The sequence below is a fragment of the Macroventuria anomochaeta genome, assembly GCF_010093625.1.
Source record: "Macroventuria anomochaeta strain CBS 525.71 unplaced genomic scaffold BU25scaffold_6, whole genome shotgun sequence".
Classification (NCBI taxonomy): Eukaryota; Fungi; Ascomycota; class Dothideomycetes; order Pleosporales; family Didymellaceae; genus Macroventuria; species Macroventuria anomochaeta.
In genome coordinates this window covers 265,600-289,077 of record NW_022985367.1, presented here as the reverse complement: position 1 = coordinate 289,077, position 23,478 = coordinate 265,600, and the positions used below count along the sequence as shown (strand labels likewise).

General features: G+C 53.4%; 10 protein-coding genes across 10 annotated transcripts; 5 read left to right on the top strand and 5 right to left on the bottom strand.

Annotated features, from left to right (window-relative positions):
- The first annotated feature begins 265 nt into the window (after positions 1–265).
- Positions 266–1,707, top strand: BU25DRAFT_407941 (uncharacterized protein). The gene is made up of 5 exons (XM_033705684.1): positions 266–602; positions 655–692; positions 740–764; positions 870–1,325; positions 1,378–1,707. The coding sequence occupies exons 1-5, from the start codon at positions 510–512 to the stop codon at positions 1,597–1,599; spliced, it is 834 nt and encodes a 277-aa protein (XP_033564856.1). The 5' UTR covers positions 266–509; the 3' UTR covers positions 1,600–1,707.
- Positions 1,708–1,712: 5 nt separating this feature from the next.
- Positions 1,713–4,011, bottom strand: BU25DRAFT_407940 (uncharacterized protein). The gene is made up of 2 exons (XM_033705683.1): positions 3,295–4,011; positions 1,713–3,227 (listed from the first exon to the last, which is right to left on the bottom strand). The coding sequence occupies exons 1-2, from the start codon at positions 3,557–3,559 to the stop codon at positions 2,041–2,043; spliced, it is 1,452 nt and encodes a 483-aa protein (XP_033564855.1). The 5' UTR covers positions 3,560–4,011; the 3' UTR covers positions 1,713–2,040.
- A 153-nt stretch (positions 4,012–4,164) lies between these two features.
- BU25DRAFT_386687 (geranylgerany transferase type II beta subunit) lies at positions 4,165–5,441 on the bottom strand. Its single transcript, XM_033704405.1, has 5 exons — positions 5,321–5,441; positions 4,971–5,256; positions 4,468–4,919; positions 4,296–4,420; positions 4,165–4,245 (listed from the first exon to the last, which is right to left on the bottom strand). The coding sequence occupies exons 1-5, from the start codon at positions 5,423–5,425 to the stop codon at positions 4,203–4,205; spliced, it is 1,011 nt and encodes a 336-aa protein (XP_033564854.1). The 5' UTR covers positions 5,426–5,441; the 3' UTR covers positions 4,165–4,202.
- Positions 5,442–6,846: 1,405 nt separating this feature from the next.
- On the top strand, positions 6,847–9,276 carry BU25DRAFT_244828 (uncharacterized protein). The gene is made up of 3 exons (XM_033701568.1): positions 6,847–7,315; positions 7,364–8,173; positions 8,222–9,276. Exons 1-3 carry the CDS (start codon positions 6,958–6,960, stop codon positions 9,133–9,135), a joined length of 2,082 nt encoding a protein of 693 aa, XP_033564853.1. The 5' UTR covers positions 6,847–6,957; the 3' UTR covers positions 9,136–9,276.
- A 563-nt stretch (positions 9,277–9,839) lies between these two features.
- Positions 9,840–14,833, top strand: BU25DRAFT_244815 (glycoside hydrolase family 133 protein). Its single transcript, XM_033701567.1, has 3 exons — positions 9,840–9,901; positions 9,952–10,187; positions 10,249–14,833. Exons 2-3 carry the CDS (start codon positions 9,973–9,975, stop codon positions 14,681–14,683), a joined length of 4,650 nt encoding a protein of 1,549 aa, XP_033564852.1. The 5' UTR covers positions 9,840–9,901; positions 9,952–9,972; the 3' UTR covers positions 14,684–14,833.
- A 1,027-nt stretch (positions 14,834–15,860) lies between these two features.
- Positions 15,861–17,026, top strand: BU25DRAFT_455748 (farnesyltransferas-like protein; the record flags this gene model as incomplete). Its single annotated transcript, XM_033709960.1, has 3 exons — positions 15,861–16,204; positions 16,264–16,656; positions 16,708–17,026. The coding sequence occupies 3 exons, from the start codon at positions 15,861–15,863 to the stop codon at positions 17,024–17,026; spliced, it is 1,056 nt and encodes a 351-aa protein (XP_033564851.1).
- A 1,295-nt stretch (positions 17,027–18,321) lies between these two features.
- On the top strand, positions 18,322–19,720 carry BU25DRAFT_407934 (tryptophan synthase beta subunit-like PLP-dependent enzyme). The gene is made up of 2 exons (XM_033705682.1): positions 18,322–18,485; positions 18,543–19,720. Exons 1-2 carry the CDS (start codon positions 18,384–18,386, stop codon positions 19,281–19,283), a joined length of 843 nt encoding a protein of 280 aa, XP_033564850.1. The 5' UTR covers positions 18,322–18,383; the 3' UTR covers positions 19,284–19,720.
- Positions 19,484–20,758, bottom strand: BU25DRAFT_386671 (l-lactate dehydrogenase-like protein; the record flags this gene model as incomplete). The annotated part of the gene is made up of 3 exons (XM_033704403.1): positions 20,324–20,758; positions 19,851–20,269; positions 19,484–19,786 (listed from the first exon to the last, which is right to left on the bottom strand). The coding sequence occupies exons 1-3, from the start codon at positions 20,589–20,591 to the stop codon at positions 19,484–19,486; spliced, it is 990 nt and encodes a 329-aa protein (XP_033564849.1). The 5' UTR covers positions 20,592–20,758.
- Positions 20,759–20,977: 219 nt separating this feature from the next.
- On the bottom strand, positions 20,978–22,497 carry BU25DRAFT_361674 (uncharacterized protein; the record flags this gene model as incomplete). The annotated part of the gene is made up of 3 exons (XM_033703706.1): positions 22,212–22,497; positions 21,942–22,160; positions 20,978–21,891 (listed from the first exon to the last, which is right to left on the bottom strand). Coding segments are annotated over exons 1-3 (1,371 nt in total), but the record flags the coding sequence as incomplete, so codon positions are not given.
- A 166-nt stretch (positions 22,498–22,663) lies between these two features.
- BU25DRAFT_437893 (uncharacterized protein) lies at positions 22,664–23,446 on the bottom strand (the record flags this gene model as incomplete). Its single annotated transcript, XM_033709036.1, has 2 exons — positions 22,664–22,984; positions 23,047–23,446. The coding sequence occupies 2 exons, from the start codon at positions 23,444–23,446 to the stop codon at positions 22,668–22,670; spliced, it is 717 nt and encodes a 238-aa protein (XP_033564847.1). The 3' UTR covers positions 22,664–22,667.
- Positions 23,447–23,478: the final 32 nt, after the last annotated feature.

Genomic DNA, 23,478 nt, shown 5'->3' with positions numbered 1-23,478 from the left:
CGTCTGATTGAGGACGGTACGCATCGTGGAATCCCAGCAGTGGAGCCGGCAAACCTCGGAGACCTAGCAGATCTCACAACTATTGGCTCAACAAGGTCAGCTATCTTGTAAATTTGCTGCTAAGCCGAAGTATTTCCAGAGTAATGGCGAAGTTTAGCCAACAGTGTCGTGATTCGTGGTGTTAAAGTGCCGCGATGTGCCGCAACAGACAAAAGCCTGGCCATTGACGTCAGCTGGTACATATTGTGGAGCTGCGGGTTGCTGTTATGTATGTAAAGACGCGACTGCTTGCATCAACCGTCGATGAACAAAGGAACGAGGAGACGCAGAATGTCGCATGAAGTGTGAAGCCGGGTTAGTCACCCACGTGGGGTCATTGGCCAAGGCTCACACCAAGGGTGCACTTGGCTGGACATTGACAACACGTCATCTTGAATATCAGATAATTTTGCAAGAGGAATTGCTTTGTAACTTCCCATCTCTCACACCTATATATCCTTTGGAATACAATGAAGGCTACAAAAAAGGCTGCTGAGCTGGGCCGGCGGCATCCGCTTCAGCGATTGGAAGCTCCATCGAAGGGATTCTCGGGTGCCTTGCATGTAAGAAGTACCATTGAACACGCGGTTGGGCATTGAACTGATAACATCCAAGGCTGTTGGCCTCATCAGCTTCTACAGCTCGTTCAAATTGTAAGTTCGACAAGTAATCATTCGAACCACGCTGACGTCATGTGAAGCTTGCACGATAACCCGAATCAATTTGTGAGTATACCCAGCCAAATGTGATCCGTGGATGGAATTCTTCAGGAGGGTTACAAAAAAGATTAGATACTGTTGTTTAAACAATCATAGACTAACAGCCTCCAGAACTCCTCATACGGCTGGCACCTCCAACTCCTAACCATAATCGGCATATCCATCTCAACCCTCTGCTTCGTCTTCGGCCTCCTCGCCGACATCACCTCTTCCTCCACGGCCTCAACATCACCCACCAACGCCACTGCGTCATCACCCCAAACCCTCTCTGACTATTTCTTCGCCGCCAAAAACTACCTCTCCCTCGTAGCCGCCCCAATCGAGATCGTAATCAGCATCTTGTACTGGGGTCTCCGGCTCATCGACACTGGCCTTGTCATTCCGCCAGACCTACCCCTTCCTCCGTTCGGCGCGGATTTGTGCTTCCACTTGGTACCCGCGGTGGTATTGACCATCGATGCGATCTTGCTATCTCCGCCATGGCCCAGTAGTCCGATGAATCCGCAGGCACCGTTGTTGACTCTGGGAGTCAGTATAGGCGTCGCCTTCGCATATTGGTGGTGGATTGTAAGTGCTGTATTGTGCTTGCCGAAAGTCATTGGCACTGACGATATTGCAGGAGATCTGCTACTCGCACAACGGATACTACCCGTATCCGATCTTCGAATTGCTGACTACGTATCAGCGTGTTGGTCTATTTACCGTCAGTGGAGCGACGATGTGGGTCGCTGGTGGTGCTTTGCGAGCACTGTATGCGTATGTCAATGGCTACGAGCTGACGGAAGCTCTGGAGAAGTCGCATAGAGCGCGCAAGATGGTATCAGAAGGCAAATGGGAGTAGGACAACTTGTGGCTGCGTACGAGCATTCAACAGCGACATGTGTGAAGAAGACATACTGAACGCAGGACAAATATTTCGAAGAAATCTATTGAACCATATATAACGAAGAAGCGTATGTTACAACCCATCTGCATCCATCAGTGGCGAAGATCAGCCCGCAAACGCCGCATGCTTTCGTAGGTAGTAACCATATGATATTGATGGAATGTCGTTAGTCATGATCCATATCGCGTAACATAAGTAAGTGAACCAGCACCAACATCGTGAAGAGGCAGGCGCAAAGGTAGTGATGTCGCTCTCGCTTGTCGAAACAGAGTAAAACAAAAAGGTGGAGCGAGAGTCAATCAGTTGGGTATCGTGCCGTAAAGCCGCAGCTGGAAGGACCAAGATTATGCCGAAGCTGGGAGTGAGTATTGATAGACTGTCAGTCGCAGCGCACGTCTAGCTCGTAGCTGGGGATGGCGGAGCTGTAATAGTGCATTGATCGTCCTCGTCGTCATCCTGGGTCTGTTGCTGATAAGCACCGTTGGCGCTGAACAGCTGACCACCATGTTGAAGGCCCTGCTGGTCTTGACCGAGGCCGTAGGCGTAAGCGTGGTAATGGTAGCCAGGCATTTGGTGGCTGTGAAGGTTACCAAAGGCTGGCTGGTGAAGTGCGGGGAATACGTTTTCCTTGTTGTCATACTGGAAGGGATCGTTGAGTGGCTTGTAAGAACCATATCCTGGGAGTGGTGATGGCGACGCCTGGTGGCCGAAGCCTGAAGTAAGGTAGTTGAAGTTGGCTGGCTGGGTAAAAGATATCTCGTCGTCCTGAAAGACGTCGAACGCTCGTTTACGCTTGGGAGCGCGGTCGCCAATGCTGTAGTCAAAGCCTGGGCGGCCACGTCTGTCATCGTACTGACTACGAGCTTGGAACGGGAACATAGGAGCGCGGATGCCCGGTCGAGACCGACGAGGGATGTTGGGATCCATGCTCGCAAGGGCAGGCCGTGAGAAGACCGGCCGGGGACTCTCGGTCTTGATCTCAATTTCTTCCTCGTCATCGAAGACCGAACTGGAGATTCTTCGTTGTCGCTTGAACGACCCGTGAGGTGTGAAGATAAGCTCAGTAGCTTCCACATCCTGCGAATTGAGCTCCAGCTGCTCGACGACTGAATGGTCTTTCTTCTGATTCCTCTTGCGCCGCATCTCTGGGGTGGCAGAGTCGAAGATGTCCATGCCGGGCCAGTACACACCCTTCAGCTTGGTACTCTCGCTGACAGCCATTGTATCCTCAGCAGGCTCGGGCGCCTCATCCTCAATGGCACATGTGTCCTCTGCAGTATACTGGTATCGTCTTCTCGATCGCTCGCTGGGGTCTGAGTATTCGCTCGAGGTCTCGTAATCTGGGTTTGTGAAGCTACGGGAGCTGGCACGAGACTCGGTAGGCCAGTATTGCAGGTGAGGCGCGAAGGTTCTGTGACGCAGCACGGGACCGGGCTGCGGTGTAGGTGTTGGTGTGCCAGAGTCTGGCTCTATCTTAATGACCTGTTGTTCTGAGAGACGCGGATCGAGAAGACCGCCGACTGCGGCACGACGAGCTGGACGTGGGACGGGAGCCTCAATCCTTGGAGCAGGAATGGAACGAGCTGCAGCAACATAAAGGTTAGCAATGACCTCGAATGCATAGTGTAGGAGAAGGAGCAAGGACCGTACCAGCAGGTCTTGCACGCGTGCGACGCTTGTCCTTCTGATTCATCCGGTCTGACATGAGTTCCTCGACGTTCCAGTCGGCGTACCATCGGTCGTAGGTGTCGATGATACGGCGAGAGGCTTCTTCATGCGTTGAGCGAACCTTGACCTTGTAGTAGTTGGACAGATGCCCCTTGCTGGCAATGTGTGTGAGTAAGTGGGAGACATCGCTGAAGTTCGGCTTCTTGGGGCAAATGTTGCATAGAAGCGGTATGTTGTTGGACGCCATTGCAACGCTGTGCAAAGCAGTAACGCGTTTGTAAGGAGCGCAAGTGGTGCAGACAAACTCAAGGCGAAAGGACAATGCTTGCAACGCAATGGTGTACAAAGGAACGACACGAAAGGAGCGTGTTGAGTGTGTGAAGCAGGAGGAGTGGTGGCAACGAGAAGCCTGCAGATATGGAGCTGGTGCACACGAGCAGCTACCAGTCACTGCCGCAGCTTCTGGCCGTCTCTTACTGCAAAAGAGAGAGGAGAAGGAGAGATGCATCAACTCCGTCATGTGAAGACTGAGGGAAGGAGGCTGCTGTGCCGGAGAGAAGGAAGATTTTTGTAGGTGCAGGTTTGGCAGCTAGAGCACGTGGAGAACCCCAGTTGTGACCAAACAGGCAGCACCGTTGCTTTCCTCTGGCTTTGTATCTCACGCCTCATTGGCAGGAAGAGTGAGTTATTAGATAGCGAGAGATTGCACTGCGTAGGGAAGTAAAGGTGAAGCTTGAGATGTTTGTGTTCGAGGCTCAAGGTTCGCTGGAGCAAGCGAACCGCGCCTTTCACCGCCATCACTTTCACACACCGCACAATCAATCAAACGCACCGCAAGCAGAACAAGTCTTACCGTCATCGAGCACACTTCATTTAAATTTTCTTCATGTTCACTTACCCAAGCATCGTCTCGTCACGGACCGAGGCATGCAGCTGCTATGGCGTCAGTGTCTTCCTCAGCGAGCAATTCAGGGTCCACTCACTATATAGGGTCTACTTCCTCCAGCCCGGGGTACTTGAGCAGGCTGAGCCCAGCAATGCCGAATACCGTGTGAAAGACGTCAACCATGTCTCCAGGTCGGTCAGCTAGACCACCTAGTTCAGGGTCCTGTTCTTATCAGCTTTGTGTGTAATATGACATTCGGTAAGTCTGACCTGGCATTGCAGGATGAACTGCGTCAACTTCTCGCCGTCGATCCAGTGAAGCTTGCCCAGCATAGCCATACTACTCATAACCCACCAGCTGTAGCAGACGTCTTCCTGCTTCTCAGGCCTCCCGTTCAGCCCACCGTTCTTGAGTTGTCGTTCGCTTAGCCAAGCTCCCAATCTCTCTTGATCTACCAGATCAAGCCTCCCCGCGATGGTCAATGCTCCCACACACGTAAACACTTGACCCGAGTGAGACTCGGCTCCAGGACTCGTGCCATAACCGCCGTCGAAGTTGGCGCAGGAATGAACGTGCTGAACAGCCTTTGCCACGTCGACCAGGTCGAGCAGTCCCATAAGAGATAAGGCGTTCAGAGCACCGTACAGGAAGCGCGTGTCTCGTTCTCCCCATTCATCCCCTGCAAAAGTGCCGGTCTCAGAGTCCTGAAGATCTGCAATGACTGAAAATCATGAGCATTGACATCAAAGCAAAGGTTTCAGAGTAGACGCACATTTGCCAACCTTCTGCCGCCCATCTTTGACGCGCTCTTCAAACTCTCCAAATGCATCAAGGGTTGCTAGAATCTGCACAGCACTGACCGTGTAGAGCATGTGGGCATCATGTCCCGGAGCAGCGCCGAAGCCACCATTGTCGTGCAGACACGAGCACAGAAAGTCCAGGATCTCATTGCGCGGGAGGGCGTCCGGGTGTCCCAGCAAGTGCAGAGCAGTCAATCCCCAGTACAGGCCGTTGAGGCGCAGATGCTCGGTGAGCCAGTACTCGAGCTCGTCTTTGCGCTGGAGCGAGTCAGCGCGGCGATCGTTCGGTGGTTGCGTGCAACTTGATGAAAATGGCACGCACCGTGTCGAGGCTCTGGATGTAGCGAACGTGTTTGTCCACGAAAAGCTGCATTTCGGCGGGCATGTTGCCTACGCCTGCTCGACCCGGACCTGATACCAGCGACATGGCGGGCGGTTGAGACTTTGAAGTTATGCTGTGGAGAAAGCCTAGTTTCGACGCGTCCGCCGTGCGCAAGCCACCCCTGCAAAGAGGGTCCGCTTGGCAAAGGTGTTTTGCACGATGAAGCTCACACTGCTACAGCCCAAGCAGCGGATGCATCGTCTTGAAATAGTTCGCAACGGCACGCGCTCACTGCCAGATGGAGCGCAAAGTCAAATCTCGCAGTCGCGCGCGCTGCATGCTCCGGAGCAGCTGCTGGTCGCAGTAAATTCTGTGCTGGGTCTGTTAAACTATTTATTTGCGAGTTCGTAACATCGCGGTGCACGGTCTATCATGGATTCAGGTACGGCCGCAAATCGTTGCCGCCGCCGTCTCTCCTGCCTTTTGTAGGTCGTAGTTCAGGCTCGCGCTGAGACATGAGCAATCCCCGCCCAACGTCTGCTGCACTGTATCCTTTGTGGACGCTGGGCGACTCCTCCAGTATCAGTCTCTCTGTCCCCTCGTGACGCAGCGCCCCTCGAACCTCTCTCAGTACCCTGCGCTGTCGCTCCTCCATAACGGGCGACTAACGCCTGTAGTCAGGGCCGCACGTTTGCTGAGCCCCAAAATAGCTCCACCCTCCGAGCGAACCACTGCCCGTACCAGAGCGACAAGCCCGCTATCGAATTGGTGTGCGCAAGCCCTCCGCACGCAGACATCACGGCCACCGCAGCCTTGTGCGTATCTTTGTTTCTTCAAGTTGCCCTTGTTGACGCTGCGATTGCAGGGTGTTAAGTGGGTAAGTGATGCATGGATGCCAGCGATGAACCTCGTCTCCCTCCTAGGGCCTCTTTGTTCCACTATTGTGGCTGGCTCAATGTTGTACAACATGTCGCCCGTAGCGCTGCCGGCCCCTTTCACGTTCCGCAACCACTGCTGACTGTGTAGCTTAGGTGTGCCGACTACAACCACGACCCTCGACGTCCTGTAGACGGGCTGCCAGTGTAAAGAAGGCAGTCGCCGGTAGCACGCGCGCCGCACCCTGAGTCCCTGACCACGGGGACCTGCATACGAGCCTCTTCACGCTGCCTGCGGGCTCCAGTCTCGAGTCCTCGCCGCAGACGCATCGGTGCATGCCTGCAGACCGCGCTGGCCAGGGGACACGACAACTCCACCCAGGCTCTCGAGGTTTGTACCACCTTCCGCGCCCTTATCCTGCTGCACCTTGCCAGTTGCCTTTCCCATGTCCCGCACTCGCTGACAACATGGGCAGCAAACACAGACGCGTCGATAGCGCAACCACACTCGATCGATTTCCCGCGACTGCCGCGACCCATGTATCATATTCACTAAGACCTTCCGTACCCCACCCTCCTGCGACGCTCCACTCCCTCGAACGCACACCAGCCGGCCCGCATTTCGAGGTCATCTTAGAGGAGTGCCCTTTCGCTGAGGTACTTCGCCCACGATCGACGGACGATCAGACCGTACCAGGCTCTTGAAGAGTGAAGCTAAGCGGACAGTAGCAACAGGACAAGCCGCGCAAACAAGTCCGCAAAATGCCAAAATCGTCGACGTTGTCGCTGGCCATGCGTTCGAAGTCAGGAGGAAAGGAGAGCAGCAATGCGCCCATGAGTCCACAGAGCCCTCGATCGCCGAGTATACCAGAATTTGCATCGCCAAACCCACCGTTTCACAACATGCCAGAGTCGCCGGCCTCACCAAAGCCGCGGAAAGACTCCAAGAACATATTCTCAAACTTCACCGCAACGAAATCTTCATCCCGATTGAATACGCAAGACAGTTCGAACCGACAGAATCTTGCGCGGCAACCGTCGCCAACATTATACACCAACGGACGGGGTGGCTCTTCGACACCAGATCTGAGTCGCCCCGTTCGGACACCCAACTCTGATGGTGAGCACAACACCGTGCAGAGAAAGGCTAGAATGCTCACTTCTGCAGACAACCGCTCAGAGATAGTTCGTCTCGATCAGCGCACCGGGTCCGGCAAATCGACCGAATCAGACGCTCTTGCGGACTCGGCGAAGACAAAGGGGACAAAGTCTAAGAAGCAGGGCACACTCTTTCGCTCGAAGTCGATCAAAGGAGACGAGAATGCCAGTTCCCGTGGCAAGCTCAACAAAGCCCCTCCAGCTCAGCTTTCACCGGACGTAGGAGCAACCTGGACTACTACGAACGGAGATGGCACACCGCTTAAGACCGCACCTATGGACAAGGGGAAAACATGGAGTAACAAGTCGTCATTTGGAAAGCTCAGAACCCACTCGGCCGATCGTCACGATGCAAGCCAGTTGGTGCATCGCGAGAGCGACAATGGCCCGGCTGGTCCAAGAAGGGACAAGAGCGAGCAGGGCTCGTTACAGTCCAGCTCCTACAACGACAACAAGGGTGCTTCACTCATGTCCAGTCTTGGATCTGGCGCTCGCAAGATGGGAGACAAAATGGACTCTGCTCGCAAAGGCATTTTTGGCAAGCTGGGTCGCAGTCACAGCAACCATGAAAGCCCTACACACGTATCGAACGAGCCCTACGTATACAAGGTCATTCACACACCTCTTGTTGAACAAACAAGATTGACCAGGATATCGTCGAGGTTAGAGCAGTCTCGAGACAAGACGGAGTTTTGGATGCCAGCGCTGCCTTGGCGCTGCATTGATTATCTGAACATGCGAGGCTGCGAGGAGGAAGGCTTGTACCGTGTCCCTGGTTCTGCTCAGCAGGTCAGATACTACGAGCGGAAGTTCGACCAAGGTAAGTTTTGATTTGTTGATCCCAGGATCATCTGCTTACGCCCAACAGACCGCGATATCGACCTCATCTCTGACGACAATTTGAACGACCCTAACGTCATCGGATCGCTCTTCAAGAATTGGCTGCGTCAACTACCGGACGAGATCTTTCCCAAGGCGATCCAACACCGTATTCAGCAAGAGTGTCAGGGCGCCAAAACCACGCCTCAGATGCTGAAAGACGAGCTTTCCAAGCTGCCTCCCTTCAACTACTACCTGCTCTTCGCCATCACCTGCCACATCAGTCTTTTACATTCTTGCTCGGAGTTCAACAAAATGAACTACAACAACCTGTGTATTTGCTTCCAGCCAGCCATCAAGATCGATGCTTTCTGCTTCCAATTTCTCATCCTCGATTGGCGTAACTGCTGGCAGGGTTGCTGGACGGAGAAAGAATACTTGGCCGAAGAGCTCAACTACCTGAGTGCTTTGGAGAACGAGGGCTCAGAGCGACCGCAGCCGACACCCAGCCGCAATGGCCAGTCACAACCATCTGGCAGGAGCAAGAGCTCACATGCTTCGCCTAACATTGCTCAATCACGAAAGTCTACTTCGACGAGAAGCAATTCGGGCGATCAGAGCAAGTCATCCGTTCGCGCTCTATCGGCAGACAGGAACGGACGCGCCACGCCGCCCAACCTTCCTCCCAGGGACGCAGACATGCCACCGCAATCAGCGCCACGCCTGCGCGGTGAGCACCATGAATACGACTCTTTGGCAGAAAGAGCCATATCGACATCAGATGGACTCAACATTCGAGGCGCCCCTACACGTCCGCCGCCTTCCGTTAGTACACAAAATTCTGTCGACGGAGACAATGGCGCAACACCAACACAAGCAATGCATAGCCGTGGACCTTCGGATACACAATTTCGTTTGGACCTGAGCAACCCGCCCAGCTCACCTTTTAATATCAAGTTTTAATGGATGGACGGACACATGGCGGACGTTGCACGCGCATGAGACGACGACAAAAGGGTGGTTGGATCTGGTCTTCAAGTTTCGCATTTTCTGTTGGTTTGTGAGCTGCCACGAGGTTCGCGATACCCATGCACCAATCTTCTTGGAATCGTGGCAGCTGATCTTTGGTTGACTGTTTGTATCTTCGTATCAGCGGTGGAGTTGGGCCATATTCTTAGTAGCTACGACTTGTTGCATTCTGCCATACTGCTGCATTGAGGCGTTATTTTCTGGTCAGCGACGGGTTAGCATCTAGCGGAGAGGACAGAGGGTATTGTACGATATGCAGAGGCTAAGCGGTGAGCAGAAATGAAACAATCATCCGAGTGTGAACAAGTGTTGGCGCATTGGAGGCTCAAATGCGGCTTAGTTGCAGGGATGTCTATTGGCTGCTTGCGTCCCCATGGGCGTTAGGCCGGGAAACAGGTGTTGTTGAGCGGGAGCCCCACGCCAATGACGTCTGGTTGCAATTGCGGCTCTTCAAGGCTGGTCTGGGTCGCGACTGTCCGCAGCGCCGATCGCACACGTTTCTTGCCTCTTTCTTCATACACAGAGGGCAATTGTCCCTCAGTGCCTGCTTGTAGAGTCTGTCAGCGTTGTTTATTTCTTCGATCGAGCGCTCATCCATCTCTCCTCCACACCATCCTCCGCCTCAACAAATCCGCTCTATTGTTAGCACAGGAAATCTCTTATACATACCTTCAAGGCCATTGTTTACTAACCCTACCGTGTAAGTCAATTGCGATTCTGGAGAATTGACAGTGTGCTGACTGCCTCCAGGGTACCTGATCACTCTCAGCCATGCCTGCACAAGCCGTCTACCTACTGCCACTCACAGATGCCGGTGCACCTGATGTACCTGGAACCTACATCTACCTACCTCCGCCCAGTGAACCTGCATACAGCGTCCGCTTCCAGATCCAGGGTACGAGCTCGATATGTCGTCAAGGCAGCCTGTGGGTGAATATCCCAGTGAAGGGCGAGAAGTTTAGTCGCGGTCAGTACCGCGAGTACAAGTAAGTTCGACTGCCACACACACACACACACACCTAGACGCAACACACTGACCCCCTCCAGGCTGAAGCCTGACTTCAATGGGATCACCGAGATCGATGTCCCCATCCATGAGGCCAACGCATACTCTTTCTACACAACCTACACACCACTGCCTCAGTGGTCGTTTACAGATGTCGCGACACCGGAGCCCACACGAACGCCCACATACTACATCGATGTTTGCCCCCGGCTCACTCTTCAGGGTCAGCAGCTACCAATCGAGGCAGTCTCGCTGTTCTCTGTTCTCTCGAAGTTTATGGGCAAATACCCTAGCGATTGGGACAACCACCTCCGAGGCATCGGCCAGCGTGGCTACAACATGGTGCACTTCACTCCTCTCATGATCCGTGGAAGCTCGAATTCGCCCTACAGTATCTACGACCAGCTCGCGTTCGATTCGGCCGCCTTCCCCAACGGCGAGAAGGATGTTGCGCGCATGGTCAAAAAAATGCAATCGGAATACAACCTTCTTAGTATGACGGATGTTGTCTGGAACCACACTGCCAACAACAGCAAGTGGCTTGAGGCGCATCCTGAGGCTGGATACAATGTCGACACCGCACCGTGGTTGCAGTCCGCACTGGCTCTCGATACTGCACTTCTGAAGTTCAGCAAGGAGCTCAAAGCGCAAGGCCTGCCCACCACGTTCAACAACACGGATGATCTTCTGAAAGTGATGGAGGCCATCAAGACAACTGTGTTGGGTAACATCAAGCTGTGGGAGTTCTACGTTATTGACGCAGAGAAGAGCGCCAACGCCATCATCGAGAAGTGGATAGCCGGCCAGACCAAGTTCATCGATGACAGCTTTAGTGATGCTGGTCTTCGTGGCCTTGATGCCGTCAAGAGCTGGTCTCTCAAGCAGAAGGCCGATTGGCTTGTGGAACATGCGCTGCAGGGTGGTGACAGGATGGGCGAGCGATTCCGTCGTCGCATCGATCCTGCAGTGGGCGCTGGCCTTCTCTGCGCCCTGTTTGGTCGCTACGACAGTCGTACTGGCAACACTCCCGACGAGAAGGCAGCTCGTGAGGCCATTACCAGCATCTGCAACGAGGTCAACTTGCCTTTCTACCGTGAATACGACAGCGACAAGGCCGAGATCATGGAACAGCTTTTCAACCGGATCAAGTATGTCCGGTTGGACGACCACGGCCCAAAGCTGGGCGAAGTGACGGAGGCCAACCCGCTTATCGAGCCCTACTTCACCCGCCTGCCGTTGAACGAGACCACCAAGAAGCACAACCCAGAAGCTCTTGCACTCGTCAACAACGGATGGGTGTGGGCTGCTGATGCCATGAGAGACAATGCTGGACCAAAGTCGCGTGCGTACCTGAGGAGAGAAGTCATCGTCTGGGGCGACTGCGTCAAGCTTCGATACGGCAGTGGACCTGAGGACAACCCGTTCCTCTGGGAACACATGGCCCAGTACACACGTCTGATGGCGAAGTACTTCCAGGGCTTCCGCATCGATAACTGCCACTCTACGCCTATTCACCTCGCCGAATACATGCTCGACCAGGCGCGACAAGTCAACCCTAACGTCTTTGTTGTGGCCGAGCTGTTCTCAGGCTCGGAAGAGATGGACTTCAAGTTTGTTATGCGTCTCGGTATCGCCTGCTTGATCCGCGAAGGAATGCAAGCCTGGAGCACCCAGGAGCTGAGCAGACTTGTTCATCGACATGGTGGTGTCCCGATTGGCAGCTTTGAAACCGACGAAGTACTGAACGCTGAGCATGCGAGCGGTACGGCCGATTCGTCCAAACGCCATGCGACTATCAAAAAAATCAAGCGTAGTCCTGTACACGCACTCTTTATGGACTGCACGCACGACAACGAGACGCCTGCTCAGAAGCGTGACGCTCGCGACACCCTTCCTCAAGCCGCTTTGGTTGCCATGTGCTCTTGCGCTACTGGCAGCGTTTTCGGTTACGACGAGGTATACCCAGAGCTCATCGAACTTGTTCACGAGAAGAGGCTCTACTCCTCAACCAACTCGACGGGCGGCCCCATCAAGCCGCAGGCCGGCGAAGGCGGTATTGGAGGCGTCAGGAAGATTATCAACGATATCCACTACAAGATGGGCAAGGAGGAGTTTGATGAGACCTACATCCACCACGACCAGGAGTACATCACTGTCCATCGAGTCAACCCCCATACCCGTAAGGGTTACTTCCTGATCGCCCACACGGCCTTCCCTGGATACGGCAATGGTAACGGAGGCTTCGGCCAGACCAAGCTGCCGGGAACAAAGGCGAAGCTCATTGGAAGCTGGAACTTGGAGGTCGACAACAGTCCTGAGACACGGGCTCGGATCATTGGCGACAAGACTACGCTCCGTGGTCTACCTGCTCAGACGCACGATCTCAAGGGTGTCGTAGTTGAGTCCATCGGCGATTCGACCACAATCAGTATTCCCGACAAGTTCCCGCCTGGCAGTATCGCTCTCTTCGAGACATGGGTGCCAAGTGCTGAGCATGCCGATGGTCTCGACAAGTACGTCACAAGTGGCGCGCGTGCTGCGTTCCGTGATGTCAACCTGGCCGATCTGAACTACATCCTGTACAGATGCGACCCTGAAGAGAGAGATGCCACGGACAACAAAGACGGAACATACAACGTGCCGGGACATGGCAACCTTGTGTACGCCGGTCTCCAAGGTTGGTGGGGTGTGATCCGCGACATCGTAAACGATAACAACCTCGGGCATCCTCTTTGCAACCACCTACGAGAGGGCCAGTGGGCTCTTGACTACTGCGTTGGTCGTCTCGAACGCATCTCGGACAAGCGAAGATACCACAGGATCAGAGGTCCTGCCAAGTGGTTGAAGGAGAGGTGCGACGCTATTCGCAAGCTACCCAACTTCTTGCTTCCCCGTTACTTCGCTCTGGTCATTCAGACCGCATACAACGCCGCTGTTGACCGATCTATCGAGCTCATGGGCGACAATGTCCGCAACGGTCAGCAATTTCTGAAGAGTCTCGCGCTTGTCAGCATCCAGGTCACCGGCTACATGAACAGCGCCTCACTCTGGCCGGACAAGAGCGTACCCAGTATGGCGGCTGGTCTTCCTCATTTCGCATACGACTGGGCTCGTTGCTGGGGTCGCGATATCACCATCTCTGCTCGTGGCTTGTACATGGGTACCGGGCGCTACACCGATGCGAAGGAGCACATCCTTGCTTTCGCAAGCGTTTTGAAGCACGGCATGGTCCCCAACCTGCTGAGTGGCGGTAAGCTTCCCAGGTACAACTCCCGAGATTCGGTCTGGTGGTTCCTGCAAAACATCCAGGACTACACCAAAATCGTCCCCAACGGCTTGGACCTTCTTCAAGACAAAGCCAAGCGACGTTTCCTGCCTTACGATGATACATGGTTCCCTCACAACGATAAGCGAGCCTACTCTGTGTCTTCTACGATCGAGGATGTTATTCAAGAAGCACTTCAGCGCCACGCTTCTGGAATAGAGTTCCGCGAGTACGACGCCGGGCCAAACATCGACAGCCAGATGAAGTCTGAGGGTTTCAACATCAAGATCTGGACCGACTTCGAGACTGGTTTGATCTTCGGTGGTAACCAGTTTAACTGCGGTACATGGATGGACAAGATGGGCGAGAGCGAAAAGGCCGGCAGCAAGGGTGTCCCTGGTACTCCCCGTGATGGTGCACCGGTCGAGATGATTGGTATGCTTTACAGCGCCGTTAGCTGGTGCGCAGATCTTTACGAGCAGGGCAATTTCAAGTACGAGGGCGTTACTCTGCCAGATGGCAAGCAAACCATCACCTACAGGGCGTGGGCAGAGAAGATCAAGGCCAACTTCGAGCGCACCTTCTACGTTCCGCGCACACCAGAAGAAGACGGCGATTACGATGTCAACCCTAGCATCATCAATCGTCGCGGTATCTACAAGGACTTGTACCGATCTGGAAAGGAGTACGAGGACTACCAGCTACGGCCCAACTTCCCTGTCGCCATGTCTGTGGCGCCAGATCTCTTTGATCCTGAGCACGCTTTATACGCTCTGCAGATGGCGGATCGCATCCTACTCGGACCTCAGGGCATGAAGACGCTCGATCCTAGCGATCTCAACTACCGTGGTTACTACATCAACAGCGAGGACTCTACCGACTTCCACACCTCGAAGGGCCGCAACTACCACCAGGGTCCCGAATGGGTCTGGCCGACTGGATTCTTCCTCCGCGCAATGCTCAAGTTCGATCTCAAGCGCCGCAAGACGGCTGAGGAGCGCGTCGAGAGCTACCAGCAGGTCACACGCCGCCTGGCTGGTTGCATGAAAGCTATTCAGGAGAGTCCCTGGGCCGGTCTTACAGAGCTTACTCAGAAGAACGGAGAATTCTGCGGAGACTCGTGTCCCACCCAGTCGTGGTCCGCTAGTTGCATCATCGACTTGTTCCAGGACGCAAGAGAGTACGAACTCAAGGACTCCTCGTCGGCCTGAGTGCCTCCAGAACCCTTGTCTGTCGGCCTTTCGACATCGAGTTTGTCGATGTAGTTAGCAGGAGCACTCATAGTGTTGTGCGGGCTTGTTGTTGCATGGCTGAAGATATCCCACTCTGTACCTATTGATAACCTAATTGAACTTCTTTCCTCCTGAAGCACATCATAGTTTGTCACATTACGCCAGATTAACACACCACTAAGGACCTCCGTGCGGCTGCTCCGGAACCAGAATCTCGCTAACACCGATATGCAAGCCCGCAGGTATACCACTCTCAGTACGGAAGTGTTTGCCAAACGTAGGCTTGTAGAAATAGCGGAGTCACGTCTCGGTGGTAGTGGCCTTGATATAGGGACATGAGAGGCGTACTCGCAGTTATAGCTTAGCCCTCTATACCGCCTACTTGAGTCTCAGTAGAGTAGAAGATCTGCTGTGTCGTAGAGAATCATGATGGCAATGGGCAATTCTAGTTTACAGGCACAGGGGGATTGATATAGAAGTTGGCCATCATGCAGTCGCTGGCTAAGTGGTTGACCAGAATCTGGGGACGATGCATGGTCGTGGAGTGCTCATTGCTGCTTTCAGAGCGGATGTGCTTGAAGGCGTTGTGGCGGTCGAGGTGTTAGGGAGAACAATACCGAGAGGAGAGCTGACCAGAGACAAAGAGGTGTCCTGCCGCTGAGCATGTTGCCGCTCGGCGGCCCGAGAGTTGGGGTCCGAGTAGCCGCCTCCTTATTAAGTACTCTGCAAGAGACTCGAGTAAGTATTGAAGTTTGCGATTGAGGATCGGTATGGCCTGGAGTTTGTAGGGATGCCACCGTTGCGGCCGTGAAACCGATGCAAGCATCAGCTTGGTGTTCCAGACATAGCTTGAGGTCATCTCTACCATATATGTATTGAGCTTTGTAACTACTAGTGAGCCATAAATCTCATCACAGGTGCCATCATTGGTGTTGGTGCTACAACTTTGGTAGAGCAAGGACCATGGAGGCCGCATGATGAAGGGCTGCCCTGCAGCATCCGGATGCTGAGACGAAGAATAATAGCACAACTGTGCAGCTTGATAGTCAGATTCGTACGATCAGCTTAGCATTGTACTGTGAATGTACTTGAAAGAGGAATGGTGCTCGCTGAGCAGGGATGTTTGCACCAGTCGCTCCTCCCACGCGACCCCACCATGTCCCTGCAGTTGATTCGCAGCTTCATCGCCAACATCTTCCTGTCACCCTTCGCCTTTCTACGCATCATACTCCTCCGACTGCGCAAAGGATTCACATACACTTCCGAATACACAATGCCGCCGCCGAAATTTTACCACGACGACGAGGCATGGAAGGACGTCGAGCCTCTCCCACAGGATGACGGCGGAATGCACCCGCTGGCGGCCATTGCATATACCGAGGAGTACAGCGAGGCCATGGGCTACTTGCGCGCGGTTATGGCGAGCAACGAGTTCAGCGAGAGAGTACTGGGGCTTACAGAGCACATCATCAGCATGAACCCAGCACACTACACAGTTTGGTATGTCACAAACATGGCAGATCCTTGATTGCATAAGCAACTGGATTGACGATTTGCAGGCTGTACCGCGCAAAGACGATATCAGAACTCGGCAAACCTCTTCAGGACGAGATCGAATGGCTCAACCCGACCGCGCTCAAGCACCTCAAGAACTACCAGATATGGCACCACCGCCAAACCATCATCGACGCGCTCGGTTCGCCGGAAGGAGAGGCCGAGTTCGTCAGCCAAATGCTCGAGAAGGACGAGAAGAATTACCACGTATGGAGCTACAGGCAGTGGCTGGTCAAGCGCTTTGACCTGTTCGATAATCTGGAGGAACTCCAGTGGACTGAGAGCATGATCGATGCGGACGTCAGGAACAACTCGGCATGGAACCACCGCTACTATCTAGTCATTGGCGGTCGTGAGGGCCACGCTCCGAGTGAGGAAGTGACCAAGCGTGAGATTGAGTATGTTCCTGCAACCATTGTAGCGGCGTATCTGTGCTAACCGGGGTCCAGGTACACCAAGGAAGCCATTCGCAAAGCATCCCAGAATCAAAGCCCATGGAACTACTTAAAGGGCATCCTCCGTGCTGCTCAATTGCCAAAGTCGACCATTAAGAGCTTCGCAACCGAGTTCGCCGATCTCGAGGCACCAGATGATGTCTACTCTAGTCATGCGCTTGACCTGTTGGCTGATATCTACGCGGAAGAAGAGAACAACAAGGAGTCAGCAGAGAAAGCCTTGGACCTGTTGGCGACCAGATATGACCCTATCAGGGCGAACTACTGGAACTACAGGAAAGGTCTGCTGAGCCAGTCTGAAGTCGCAGCTTGAGCGTTGCACCAGCAGACGAGCGAGACCATTGCACTCAAAGGTTCCCGCGGGAAGGTATCGTTGCCACGGACCGTCGTGCGATAAGATACCATCGCTGCACCCATTGTCCGGTTGGGGTTCCGGATCCAGAGGCAATATGCACATTGACAACACGTGCGGCTCCGCATCATCTGCAACACAGACGCACGTCAAGGCTTTCAGACCTTCACGTCTGTAACGACTGCAACATCCCCAGACGAGCAGTCTAGATCACGATGAGAGGTGGACGTGCTGCTGCCACCAAAGCTCGCCATTGCGGTCCTCCTGACGCTAAGCCCCGCAACTTATCGACGATACCCCAGATTCTTGTTCACCGCTCCGATTTTTTCTCGAAGAACTGGACCAACCTTCTCCTTATAATCAAGCGCTGACGCAAACGCGGTCCACTGATAGGGCACCAGGTGCCAAGCTGGTACTGAACCCTGGGCGGCAAGCCCTGGCAGAATGTCCCGATTTAGGACTGCCGTTGCTACCCGCTTTAGGGAACAGAATCCACCGGTAGCGTTCCCGAATCACGGGGACCCGTCTTGTGTCATTCTCGGTCGCAGCTTAGCGGCTCAAGCCTTATCGAGAATCTATAGGGTAATTTCTGGAAGTTATAGGGTAATCGACACCAATATTGCCGTGTTCACCACAGCTATCCCCGACGGGAAACTTCTATACTGCGGGATCGCGCGGAGCTGATAAGCATTGCGTTTGAGGTGGTTGGATCCATGATCTATATTTACGGTGCCAGACGTTATCGATTCGATTCACAGGTGTCCTTTCTCATCAAGTCTTCGCCAGTCATAATCCTACCACTTCACGGACTCTTCATCTTTCCATCATGTCTTTTCTTAAACTCAATCACAACATGACTGTCAAGAGCAACTCTCCATCCGAGGAGCCATCAAACCCATGGGTTGAGACGCCCTTGAGGGAGTCCTACGCACTCTCTGAAGCAGCGGGATGGTACGGTCACACTTCCTCTACCCTCCCCTTACCATGCTATCGATGTGATGTTCGCCTTGTTGTTATGTAACGAGAGTTCTAAATCGTAGAAGCAGAATCTTCCTCAAGCTGGAGAACCTACAGCCTTCCGGATCATTCAAGTCACGGTAAGCTTCCTTCTCATCAACAGTACCACCAACAGCCATACTAACGATGCAATAGAGGAATCGGCAACTACATCCTCCGGCGCCTCGAAGTGCTCCCCGCAGGCTCTCAACCACACATATTTGCCTCCAGTGGCGGCAATGCAGGACTCGCTGCCGTCCACTCCGCACGAGCTCTCAACCTGAACTGCACCGTCGTCGTGCCTACAGCAACATCTCCCCTAATGGTTACTAAGCTGCGCGCAGCAGGCGCCTACGACGTGATCTCCCACGGCGCCGCATGGCGAGACGCAGACACTTACCTCCGCGAACATGTCATGCCCTACGTACGTCTCCATTGCCCTTTGTTACCGACCCTTAACCCCTGCTAACAACTTTACCAGTACGAAGGCGCAACCATCTACTGCCCGCCTTTCGACCACCCCGATATCTGGACCGGCAACAGCACCGTCATGCACGAGATCGCCTCTCAAATGCCTAACGGCGACGCGCCCGATGTCATCATCTGCTCTGTCGGCGGCGGCGGTCTGATCAACGGTATCTGCCAGGCTATGGACTCAATCAGCATGACCACACCTACCATACTCGCTGTCGAGACAGCGGGCGCAGAAAGCCTCGCTGCCAGTCTGTCGGCAAAGGAAATCATTACGCTCCCCAAGATCACCTCAAAGGCGACAAGCTTAGGATGTGCTCGGGTCACGGACAAGACGTTCACGTACTCGCAGCGCTCGAACGTCAGATCTGTCGTTCTCCCCGACGGCGTCGCAGCAATGGGATGTTGGCGCCTCGCCGACGACGAGCGCATGATGGTCGAACTAGCCTGCGGCGTCAACGTCGCGCTCTGCTACGACGGGCGGTTGGAGAAGGCATTGGGCCGCCCCGTCAAGCCTGACGACAAGGTCGTTATTGTTCTGTGCGGCGGCAGTAATGTCACAAGCGGTATGCTGTGCGATTGGAGGCAAGAGTATCAGCATATCGTCGACAAGGAGCTTGAGCTCGAGAGGAGGGACTCGGCGTACACGAGTGCAGAGGCGAGTCCTAAGACTGCACCGACGGTACCGAGTGAATTGGCTATGCCGGTTATTGAGGGTATTGAGATTGGCTCCTTAGCTGTGCGAGCTTGAGAATGCCGGCATGTTTACGAGTTTTCTTTCCACATTCCGGAGTTTAGGATAGCGATTGAAATAAGTCTCGCTTTTTAGTTTTAATAAACAATCAGTTTGAACCTGCTTCCACCATATCTCTTTCTCTGCTACGAAGTTCTCGCGCGTCCTTGCGTCGAGATTCGTTAGTTGACACCCGCAGCACAAGGGTGTTGACTAACTCAAACACCCTTATCTTCCTCCAACGCCTTCTTCAATTCTTCATCAGCCGCAAGCTCCTTCTCTGCGCCCTCAATGACTCCTCTTAGCCCATACGCACATTTCTCAAGCTCAGCCTGCTCATGCTCGTCGAGCTCGATGGGCATCGGCTTGACGATACCCTTTCTGCCTACCACAGCCGGCATCGAAAGACAGCAACCTAGCTCGGGCTGGTAAAACGATACAGGACGCACAGAACGCGAGTCGAAGAGAATGTATTTGCAGATCGACGCAGCAATGTTGCCGATACCGTATGCTGTGCATCCCTGCATGCTGTCAGTACCGTGCTGGTTCAACAAAGCAGACTAAGCGAATGGATATGGAGCGCACCTTTGCTGCGATGATACTCCCAGCAGCTCCCCTTGTATGACTCGCAATCTCAACCTTAAACTCTTCATCCAACTTCTCCCCCAGAACAAGCTTTAGCGGCGTAGTCCCCACACTCGCGCTACTCCACGCAATGAACTGGCTATCACCGTGCTCACCCAGCACGTACGCATCGATGCTGTTAGGGGCAACTTCGGTCTTCTGTGCTAGGATGCCACGCAGGCGCGCTGAGTCGAGAGACGTTCCTGTGCCGAGGACTTGCGATTCTGGCAGTCCGGAGAGTTTGCGTGCGAAGTAGGTTAGGATGTCGACGGGGTTGGCGACGAGGAGGAGGATGGTGTGTGGGCTGATGGGCGACATGGCGCTGAAGATTGAGGAGAGGATGTGCAGGTTTCGAGATAGGAGGGAAAGGCGCGATTCACCTGGTCGTTGTCAATTTCAATGGATCGTCGTCTGATTTATGAGCTGCGGTGTACCCGTCTTCTGCTTCGCTCCCGCAGTGATGACCACGATGTCTGCTTGCCCAGCGTCCTTGTGGTTCCCGGCGCGCACTTTTACTCCACTGCCGCCGCGGTATGTGGCATCGTTTAGGTCTCGTACTTGTGCCTCCAATAGCTCTTTCTTGGGGTCGACTAGAATTACTTCGCTGCAGATGGGCTGGAGGATGAGTGTGTAGGCGAGTGTTGCGCCTACGTCACCGCAGCCAACAATTGCAATGCTGGTCTTCAGTTTGGGACCGGCCATTGTCGTTTTCTGGTGTGCGTGTTCTTTGTTGTATGATGGATTGGTGGTGATGTTGGGAAAGTAGCGGTTGGCACGTGCAAGTAGCTGTCTGAATGCGGAAGTCGCAGATGACAGCTGAAATGTGGTCTGGGAAGTAGGTTGGTTGCAATTGATTCAACCTTCTGAAGTATTGGGTGTCTAATCTATATATCCTACTGCTTGATCAGATTACTTAAGGTGAAGCAGATGTTCGTCGTAGCAAGGTACGTCCTGCCAAGACCTGGGCTGACGGCGGTGGTGTGATGTTGGACCCATCTGCAGTCTTGCATACTCAGCCACAAACAGAATCGTGATATCGAACAGTATCGATTGCGGCACATTCGATGCGAGAACCATTACTACGGGTGCTGAATATCGTCTACCAATGGCTTAAGGTGCTTCTGCAGCTTCTTCGCGACAGTATCAGCCTCCTTCCACACTCGCAAGACATTGCCCCCCGCAATCTTAGCCGCGTCCTTGTCGCTAACGCCTTGACGTAGGAGCTCAGCAACCAAGTCTGGAAACTTGGACACATCCTCCAGGCCAGCAGGTGTCGCTTTGATGCCATCGTAATCTGTGCCAATACCCACGTGATCATACCCAACGAGCTCGCCGATGTACTTGATGTGACGGACGACCTGATGCAGTGTGGCATTTGCTGGCACAGTCTCAGGAAGACCAGAGGACGAGTTGCCTGGCACGCAAGAGATGAAGTCCGGGTTGAAGTTGACCATGACAACAGAGTTGCGCTTCTTGACGAGGTGAAGGATATCGTCTGGTACGTTTCGGGGATGAGGGCAGATAGCGTAGGCTGAACTGTGGCTGAAGATAGGCGGAGCGAGGCTACCATTCCAATCTCCGTCACTCTTGCCGACAAGAACATCCCTCATGGTGTCTGTACTGACATGAGCGAGGTCGACGAGCATGCCGAGGCGATTCATTTCCTTGACGAGGTCTCGTCCGGCAGGGCTAAGACCTTTCCAGTATGGAGTAGCAATACGAGCATCGGAGTTATACTTTGTCTCCAGGGCAGCATCTGCATACTTGTTGTGACAGTTCCAGGTAAGGGTTGCATAGCGAACACCCAGTTGATGGTATAGGCGCAGGTTAGACGCTGAGTTGCCGATCTGGTGCAGACCTTCGATAACTGCAGGCGAGATTAGACGACCGTTCTCGAAAGCCTTAGTTGCTTCGTGACTGTTCGACGATGGAGTAAAGTACTTTGGGTAGGTGTCTCCGAGACGCTTGTATAGGTCAAGCTGTTCAAGTGTAGCCTGGACAACTATTGAAAGCTTAGTGGTCTGTTGCGATAACCGAACCGAGGTGACTTACTGCTTGAGTACCTCTCATCAGAGAAGTCTGTAGTGTTCTCTCCGGTGGGACAGACGTAGAAGGCACTCCAGAAAGCGCCGCCTTGCAAGCCCTTCTCTAGCCGAGGGATGTCTGTATGTAGCGCAAGACCTCCATTCTGGAATTTCTCTTGAAACTCGTTGTCATCGATGCGATTTTTGTACTTTCCTCGAATGAAGATCATCAAATCGTTGTGGCCGTCTTGGTAGCATCAGTATACTAGGAGCAGAGATGTTATGCGACAATGCTGACCAATAAGCGGATGCTTCTTCAGGATCCTTGCGGCTCTCTGTTCAATAGTGAGCTTGCGTATGCAACGGTGCCGCTCGATTGTGAATGCTGGCCCGATCGTGGTCAATATCAAGGTAGCAACGAAGAAGAAGAGTACGCCAACGATTGCATGGTTCAACCCCTTGGATCGACGGGGAACTTCCTCTGGCTGCCTAATGGGCAGCTCATCGGCCCCAATAAGCTTGTAGTTTTTCTCCATCGCTCCTGCAAATCAACAGGATGTTGATGTGTGGTGCATGAACGCTAATGGTCCATAGATAGATGTACCCCCTAGTTAAAAACATTCGTACTGTTTCTGATGACATAATCTGCCTCACGAAATGTCGGGTTGGCAGAACTCGCCATACTAGATTGCATCGTGATAGCGCAAAACAAGTCATTTTAGCTTATTTCAAGGGTTATGAGGAAGCTGAGATGCTAGAGAATACTATTCCAATTGATTTTTGTAGTGTTGATAAGATACCAGAGGTCAATTTTGACCCAAACATTGGGGTGCTGAAACACCTGCCTACAACGGTAGGATATTTCATTCACGCGCTCCTGCACCATCTCTTGTCGGATTTGCTTCCACTCGTGCTGTAGTGCTGCCTTTAGCTCTGCAATACTATTAATAGTGATGAGCTGCTGTTTGACACGTTCCTTGATGATATTCCAGATGCCTTCAATAGGGTTGAGATCAGGTGAGTTGGCTGGATGTGGCAGCGTTACTACACCACGCCCATGCTTGTATACTGCTGGCAGCGAGATAGGATTGTGTGTGCCATTGCTTGGTCATTATCCTCCATTAGATACCAACTGTGTCGTTGTTGTATGGGTACATCAGCACGTAATAGGTCAGAGCAAGCTACCAACAAGGAGTATGCCTCACGGTATGATGGCAGAATCTTCTCCACGTAGTATGACGCCCTCATAGCGTTGCCAGGCTTGGTTATATGTGCTTCCTGTGCCTTCTCAACCTCCCATTGCCCTATGCGGGCTTTGTAGTCATCAGGTGTCTCTGTAGTAGGGCGCCTTTGAGGCTTTGGTGGATACTGCGGAGCCACGTGATCGTCATATTCGTCATTGTAGAAGGTCAACTCATCTGCCCGATTGTAGTAGTTGACCCAGGCAGCAAAGTGTTGAACTACAGTTTGAGGTGCTGAACATTCGCCAATAATACGCAGCATCCACTCAACAGGGAAGTTGTTCAGCAACATATGAGCCTCATCAGTGAACATGATAACGTGCT